Here is an 8,934-nt window from a genome sequence, read left to right as displayed (position 1 = left end):
GTGTGTCAGTGTGTGAGAGTATGTGTCTATCAGTGTGTGAGTGTGTGTGTGTGTGTATCAGTGTGTGAGTTATGTGTGTGTCAGTGTGTGTGTGTATCAGTGTGTGTGTATCAGTGTGTGAGTTATGTGTGTGTCAGTGTGTGTGTGTGTGAGTTATGTGTGTGTATCAGTGTGTGTGTGTATCAGTGTGTGTATCAGTGTGTGAGTGTGTGTGAGTTATGTGTGTATCAGTGTGTGTGTGTGAGTTATGTGTGTGTCAGTGTGTGTCCCTGACAGACGTAGCGGTAACTACGGGAACAGTGATCATCATTCAGCTGTCCGTTGGCGTGTATCATCGCACAGTCCTCTGTCCCACCCAGGCCATGACCTTTCCAGTTATCAGGCTGGCCCGGCTTCCACTGGCTACACACACACACACACACACACACGGTCAGAAAACACAGGCACACATACACACACACACACACACACACACACAGACGGTCAGAAAACACACATGTTACCAGAACACACACGCTACCAGAACACACACGCTACCAGAACACACATGTTACCAGAACACACGTTACCAGAACACACACATTACCAGAACACACATGTTACCAGAACACACGTTACCAGAACACACACGTTACCAGAACACACATGTTACCAGAACACACATGTTACCAGAACACACACGTTACCAGAACACACATGTTACCAGAACACACGTTACCAGAACACACACGTTACCAGAACACACACGCTACCAGAACACACATGTTACCAGAACACACATGTTACCAGAACACACATGTTACCAGAACACACGTTACCAGAACACACACGTTACCAGAACACACACGCTACCAGAACACACACGCTACCTGAACACACACGCTACCAGAACACACACGTTACCAGAACACACACGCTACCAGAACACACACGCTACCAGAACACACACGCTACCAGAACACACATTACCAGAACACACACGTTACCAGAACACAGACAGTGGTGGTGGTACCTGCGGTCCATGATGTAAGGTGTTCCATCCACCCACTCCCAGTCTCCTGTTCTCTCATCTGACAGTCCAATCCAGAAGAACAGCGGCTTGGTACCGCCTGTCACAAAGTCCTGGCAACACACACACACACACACACACACACAGAGTTAGGACATGTGTGCGCGTGTGGTGTTTGTGTACGTGCCTACGTGTGTGTCTTACCCAGTCCTGTTTAGTCTTCAGTACAGCCAGATGGGCGTTGTAGTTAGAGCAGAAATCTCTAGCCTGGTTCCATGGCAACCCGTCAGAGGAGAAGAAGTAGCAGGAGGAGGGACCAGACAACACCCAGCCTAGTGGACAGCACCCTGACGCTGTGACTACACAAACACAAACACAGATTACAATAGTAGCAGGAGGAGGGACCAGACAACACCCAGCCTAGTGGACAGCACCCTGACGCTGTGACTACACAAACACAAACACAGATTACAATAGTAGCAGGAGGAGGGACCAGACAACACCCAGCCTAGTGGACAGCACCCTGACGCTGTGACTACACAAACACAAACACAGATTACAATAGTAGCAGGAGGAGGGACCAGACAACACCCAGCCTAGTGGACAGCACCCTGACGCTGTGACTACACAAACACAAACACAGATTACAATAGTAGCAGGAGGAGGGACCAGACAACACCCAGCGTAGTGGACAATAGACACACCCTACAAATAGACACACAGACACACTACACACATAGACACATAGACACACAGACACACCCTACACACAGACACACAGACACACCTTACAAATAGACACCCTACACATAGACACACACTACACACATAGACACATAGACACACAGACACACTACACACAGGGACACACTTCAGGGTAAAGTTTTTTGACCCTTGCTAGTGTTGATATAAAGTGGGGGAAAAAAGTATTTGATCCCCTGCTGATTTTGTACGTTTGCCCACTGACAAAAAAATGATCAGTCTATAATTTTAATGGTAGGTTTATTTGAACAGTGACAGATAGAATAACAACAAAAATATCCAGAAAAACGCATGTCAAAAATGTTATAAATTGATTTGCATTTTAATGAGGGAAATAAGTATTTGACCCCCTCTCAATTAGAAAGATTTCTGGCTCCCAGGTGTCTTTTATACAGGTAACGAGCTGAGATTAGGAGCACACTCTTAAAGGGAGTGCTCCTAACCGCAGCTTGTTACCTGTAAAAAAGACACCTGTCCACAGAAGCAATCAATCAATCAGATTCCAGACTCTCCACCATGGCCAAGACCAAAGAGCTCTCCAAGGATGTCAGGGACAAGATTGTAGACCTACACAAGGCTGGAATGGGCTACAAGACCATCGCCAAGCAGCTTGGTGAAAAGGTGACAACATTTGGTGTGATTATTCGCAAATGGAAGAAACACAAAAGAACTGTCAATATCCCTCGGCCTGGGGCTCCATGCAAGATCTCACCTCGTGGAGATGCAATGATCATGAGAATGGTGAGGAATCAGCCCAGAACTACACAGGAGGATCTTGTCAATGATCTCAAGGCGGCTGGGACCATAGTCACCAAGAAAACAATTGGTAACACACTACGCCGTGAAGGACTAAAATCCTGCAGCGCCCGCAAGGTCCCCCTGCTCAAGAATACATATACATTCCCGTCTGAAGCTTGCCAATGAACATCTGAATGACTCAGAGGGCAACTTCCTCCTTCCAGACTCACATCAAACATCTCCAATCCAAAGTTAAATCAAGAATTGGCTTCCTATTTCACAACAAAGCATCCTTCACTCATGCTGCCAAACATACCCTCGTAAAACTGACCATCCTACCGATCCTCGACTTTGGCGATGTCATTTACAAAATAGCCTCCAATACCCTACTCAACAAACTGGATGCAGTCTATCACAGTGCCATCCATTTTGTCACCAAAGCCCCATATACTACCCACCACTGCGACCTGTACGCTCTCGTTGGCTGGCCTTCGCTTCATAATCGTCGCCAAACCCACTGGCTCCAGGTCATCTATAAGTCTTTGCTAGGTAAAGCCCCACCTTATCTCAGCTCACTGGTCACCATAGCAGCATCCACCCGTAGCACGCGCTCCATCAGGTATATCTCGCTGGTCACCATAGCAACACCCACCCGTAGCACGCGCTCCAGCAGGTATATCTCACTGGTCATCCCCAAAGCCAATTCCTCCTTCGGTCGCCTTTCCTTCCAGTTCTCTGCTGCCAATGACTGGAACGAACTACAAAAATCTCTGAATCTGGAGACTCATATCTCCCTCACTAACTTTAAGCACCAGCTGTCAGATCAGCTCACAGATCACTGCACCTGTACATAGCCCATCTTTAATTTAGCCCAAACAACTACCTCTTCCCCTACTGTATTTATTTATTTTATTTATTTTGCTCCTTTGCACCCCATTAACTCTTTTTCTACTTTGTACTTTCTTCTACTACAAATCTACCATTCCAGTGTTTTACTTGCTATATTGTATTTACTTTGCCACCATGGACTTTTTTTGCCTTTACCTCCCTTATCTCACCTCATTTGCTCACATTGTACATAGACTTATTTTTCTACTGTATTATTGATTGTATATTTGTTTTACTCCATGTGTAACTCTGTGTTGTTGTATGTTGTCGAACTGCTTTGCTTTATCTTGGCCAGGTCGCAATTGTAAATGAGAACTTGTTCTCAACTTGCCTACCTGGTTAAATAAAGGTGAAATAAAAAAAAATAAAAAAAACTGGTGAAAGTGTTGTGGTCAGATGAGACCAAAGTGGAGCTCTTTGGCATCAACTCAACTCACCATGCTTGGAGGAGGAGGAATGCTGCCTATGACCCCAAGAACACCATCTCCACCGTCAAACATGGAGGTGGAAACATTATGCTTTGCGGGTGTTTTTCTGCTAAGGGGACAGGACAACTTCACCGCATCAAAGGGACGATGGACGGGGCCATGTGCCATCAAATCTTGGGTGAGAACCTCCTTCCCTCAGCCAAGGCATTGAAAATGGGTCATGGATGGGTATTCCAGCATGACAATGACCCAAAACACACGGCCAAGGCAACAAAGGAGTGGCTCAAGAAGAAGCACATTAAGGTCCTGGAGTGGCCTAGCCAGTCTCCAGACCTTAATCCCATAGAAAATCTGTGGAGGGAGCTGAAGGTTCGAGTTGCCAAACGTCAGCCTCGAAACATTAAATGACTTGGAGAAGATCTGCAAAGAGGAGTGGGACAAAATCCCTCCTGAGATGTGTGCAAACCTGGTGGCCAACTACAAGAAACGTCTGACCTCTGTGATTGCCAACAAGGGTTTGCCACCAAGTACTAAGTCATGTTTTGCAGAGGGGTCAAATACTTATTTCCCTCATTAAAATGCAAATCATTTTATAAAATTTTTGACATGTGTTTTTCTGGATTTTGTTGTTGTTATTCTGTCTCTCACTGTTCAAATAAACCTACCATTAAAATTATAGACTGATAATTTCTTTGTAAGTGGGCAAACGTACAAAATCAGCAGGGGGTCAAATACTTTTTCCCCCACTGTAGTTTTAATACATGTAACCCTAACCCTAACCCATGTAACCCTAACCCTAACCCATGTAACCCTAACCCATGTAACCCTAACCCTAACCCATGTAACCCTAACCCATGTAACCCTAACCCATGTAACCCTAACCCATGTAACCCTAACCCATGTAACCCTAACCCATGTAACCCTAACCCTAACCCATCTAACCCTAACCCATGTAACCCTAACCTTAACCCTAACCCATGTAACCTTAACCCTAACCCATGTAACCCTAACCCATGTAACCCTAACCCATGTAACCCTAACCCTAACCCATGTAACCCTAACCCTAACCCATGTAACCCTAACCCATGTAACCCTAACTCTAACCCTAATACATGTTGACTCTTCCGGTCTGTAAACATAGTGAGTGTGTTTACCATTGTGCAGGACTCTGTCTATGGAACACTTCAATACGGCTACAGCAGAACGAAGAGACTCCACCTGATCCAACTCCTTCACCGACTCAGACACTATCACACAGAGAACACACACACACACACACACACACACACACACACACACACACACACACAGAATACACACACACACACAGAATACACACACAGAACACACACACACACACACAGAATACACACAGAGAATACACACACACACACACACACACACAGAATACACACACACACACACACAGAGAACACACACACACAGAATACACACACACACACAACACACACACAGAATACACACACACAACACACAAACACAATACACACACACACACACACACACACACACACAGAATACACACACACACACACACACACACAGAATACACACACACACAGAATACACACACACAGAATACACACACACACACACAGAATACACACACACACACACACACAGAATACACACACACACACACAGAATACACACACACACGCAGAATACACACCCACACACCCACACACACACACACACAGACAGAATACACACACACACACAGACACACCCACACACAGATCGTACCAATGAATGTTATATGATGTACTGTATCTAACAGTCATATTGTTCATGTGTCATCAATGATGTGATAGTTCAGTTTGAGGGATCAGCAGACAATATATCTATATATATCTATATATAATATATAATATATATCTATATATATCTATATATAATATACCTATATATATCTATATATAATATATAATATATACCTATATATATCTATATATAATATATAATATACCTATATATCTATATTAATATATCTATATATAATATATAATATATACCTATATATAATATATAATATACCTATATATATCTATATATAATATATAATATATATATCTATATATAATATATAATATATACCTATATATATATCTATTTATAATATATAATATATCTATATATATCTATATATAATATATAATATATACCTATATATATCTATATATAATATATATCTATATATATCTATATATAATATAATATATCTATATATATCTATATATAATATATATCTATATATAATATATAATATATATCTATATATAATATATAATATATACCTATATATATCTATATATAATATATATCTATATATATCTATATATAATATATATCTATATATATCTATATATAACATATAATATATACCTATATATATCTATATATAATATATAATATATATCTATATATAATATATAATATATACCTATATATAATATATAAAATATATCTATATATATCTATATATAATATGTAATATATACCTATATATATCTGTATATAATATATAATACACACCTGAATCCAGCTTTCGTTCTGTCATTTCCATGGTGATCTTCTGCCTTACAATCTCCTTCTGCAACCCCGCCTCTGGAGGCATAGAGAGATACAATGTGTGTGTGTGGTGTGTGTGGTGTGTGTGTGTGGTGTGTGTGTGGTGTGTTTGTGTGGTGTGTTTGTGTGGTGTGTTTGTGTGGTGTGTTTGTGTGGTGTGTGTGTGTGTGGTGTGTGTGTGGTGAGTGTGGTGTGTGTGGTGTGTGGTGTGTGTGGTGTGTGTGGTGTGTGGTGTGTGTGGTGTGGGTGTGTGTGTGGTGTGTGTGGTGTGTGTGTGTGTGGTGTGTTTGTGTGGTGTGTGTCTGTGTGTGGTCTGTGTGTGTTTGTGTGCATGGTATTTGTGCATGGTATATATATATGTGTGTGTGTGTGTGTGTGTGTGTGTGTGTGTGTGTGTGTGTGTGTGTGTGTGTGTGTGTGTGTGTGTGTGTGTGTGTGTGTGCGTGTGTGCGTGTGTGCATGGTATTTGTGCAGTGGTAAATAATTAGTGCATTTTGGGATTGGTTTAACTTTTAACAGTGAAAACAGGGTGGTATGTGGGTGTGTATTCATCATATGTGGGTGTGTATGTATGTGGGTGTGTATGTATGTGGGTGTGTGTGTGTCGGCATCGAGTAATTGTCTCTGGCCCCCTCCCAGTTAGGGGGAGTGATGAGCTCTACAGCAGAGAGTCTCTGGCCCCCTCCCGGTTAGGGGGAGTGATGAGCTCTACAGCAGAGAGTCTCTGGCCCCCTCCCGGTTAGGGGGAGTGATGAGCTCTACAGCAGAGAGTCTCTGGCCCCCTCCCGGTTAGGGGGAGTGATGAGCTCTACAGCAGAGAGTCTCTGGCCCCCTCCCGGTTAGGGGGAGTGATGAGCTCTACAGCAGAGAGTCTCTGGCCCCCTCCCGGTTAGGGGGACTGATGAGCTCTACAGCAGAGAGTCTCTGGCCCCCTCCCAGTTAGGGGGAGTGATGAGCTCTACAGCAGAGAGTCTCTGGCCCCCTCCCAGTTAGGGGGAGTGATGAGCTCTACAGCAGAGTCTCACAACTCAATCGCTGGTTGAAAACTGTGTTCTGCCCCTCCCAAAAGATAGCATTTGTAGATAATTGGCCCTCTTTCTGGGACTCACCCACAAACAGGACCAAGCCTGGCCTGTTGAGGAGTGACGGACTCCATCCTAGCTGGAGGGGTGCTCTCATCTTATCTACGAACATAGACAGGGCTCTAACTCCCCTAGCTCCACAATGAGATAGGGTGCAGGCCAGGCAGCAGGCTGTTAGCCAGCCTGCCAGCTTAGTGGAGTCTGCCACTAGCACAGTCAGTGTAGTCAGCTCAGCTATCCCCATAGAGACCGTGTCTGTGCCTCGATCTAGGTTGCGCAAAATTAAACATGGCAGTGTTCGCCTTAGCAATCTCACTGGAATAAAGACCTCCTCCATTCCTGTCATTATTGAAAGAGATTGTGATACCTCACATCTCAAAATGGGGCTACTTAATGTTAGATCCCTCACTTCCAAGGCAGTTATAGTCAATGAACTAATCACTGATCATAATCTTGATGTGATTGGCCTGACTGAAACATGGCTTAAGCCTGATGAATTTACTGTGTTAAATGAGGCCTCTCCTCCTGGTTACACTAGTGACCATATCCCCCGCGCATCCCGCAAAGGCAGAGGTGTTGCTAACATTTACGATAGCAAATTTAACCTGTTAGAGCTAGGGGGCAGTATTTACACCGCCGGATAAAAAACATACCCGATTTAATCTGGTTACCACTCCTACCCAGTAACTAGAATATGCATATACTTATTAGATATGGATATAAAACACCCTAAAGTTTCTAAAACTGTTTGAATGGTGTCTGTGAGTATAACAGAACTCATATGGCAGGCAAAAACCTGAGAGATTCCTTTACAGGAAGTGGCCTGTCTGACCATTTATTGGCTTTCTTTGACATCTCTTTCCAAAACAATGGATCTCTGCGGTAACGTGACACTTCCCACGGCTCCCATAGGCTCTCAGAGCCCGGGGAAAAACAGAATGTCGTCATTGCAGCCCCAGGCTGAAGCACATTATCGCCTTTGTCAAGTGGCCGATCAGAGGACAAAGGGCTTAGGCTCGTGCACTGGCCTCCCCCGTCTTTCTTTTTTTCCCTCTATTTACCGAAACGCAGATTCCCGGTCGGAATATTATCGCTTTTTTACGAGATAAATTGCATAAAAATTGATTTTAAACAGCGGTTGACATGCTTCAAAGTACGGTAATGGAATATTTAGAATTTTTTTGTCACGAAATGCGCCATGCTCGTAACCCTGATTTACCATTTCGGATAGTGTCTAGAACGCACGAACAAAACGCCGCTGTTTGGATATAACGATGGGTTATTTGGGACCAAACAAACATTTGTTATTGAAGTAGAAGTCCTGGGAGTGCATTCTGACGAAGAACAGGAAAGGTAATAACATTTTTGTTATAGTAAATCTGATTTTGGTGAAGGCTAAACTTGCTGGGTGTCTAAATAGCTAGCCCGTGATGGC

General features: G+C 43.3%; 2 protein-coding genes across 2 annotated transcripts in view; both read right to left on the bottom strand.

Moving 5' to 3' along the window:
* Window positions 1-218: 218 nt before the first annotated feature.
* Window positions 219-1,423, bottom strand: LOC115199185 (C-type lectin domain family 10 member A-like; the record flags this gene model as incomplete). Its single annotated transcript, XM_029761816.1, has 3 exons — window positions 219-402; window positions 1,013-1,122; window positions 1,214-1,423. Coding segments are annotated over 3 exons (477 nt in total), but the record flags the coding sequence as incomplete, so codon positions are not given.
* The window catches only part of LOC115198006 (uncharacterized), a 12,299-nt gene continuing 4,746 nt past the window's right edge, over window positions 1,382-8,934 (bottom strand). The window contains exons 4-6 of the mRNA XM_029759656.1: window positions 6,382-6,453; window positions 4,980-5,072; window positions 1,382-1,632 (exon numbers count right to left, since the gene is read on the bottom strand). Of these exons, the coding sequence (XP_029615516.1) occupies window positions 1,478-1,632; window positions 4,980-5,072; window positions 6,382-6,453 (320 nt within the window). The 3' untranslated portion in view covers window positions 1,382-1,477. The remainder of the gene's footprint in view (window positions 1,633-4,979; window positions 5,073-6,381; window positions 6,454-8,934) is intronic.

Source organism: Salmo trutta, chromosome 8 (assembly GCF_901001165.1).
Source record: "Salmo trutta chromosome 8, fSalTru1.1, whole genome shotgun sequence".
NCBI classification, from domain to species: domain Eukaryota; kingdom Metazoa; phylum Chordata; class Actinopteri; order Salmoniformes; family Salmonidae; genus Salmo; species Salmo trutta.
Note: the sequence above shows the minus strand (reverse complement) of the source record. Positions and strands in the feature narration are given on the sequence as shown.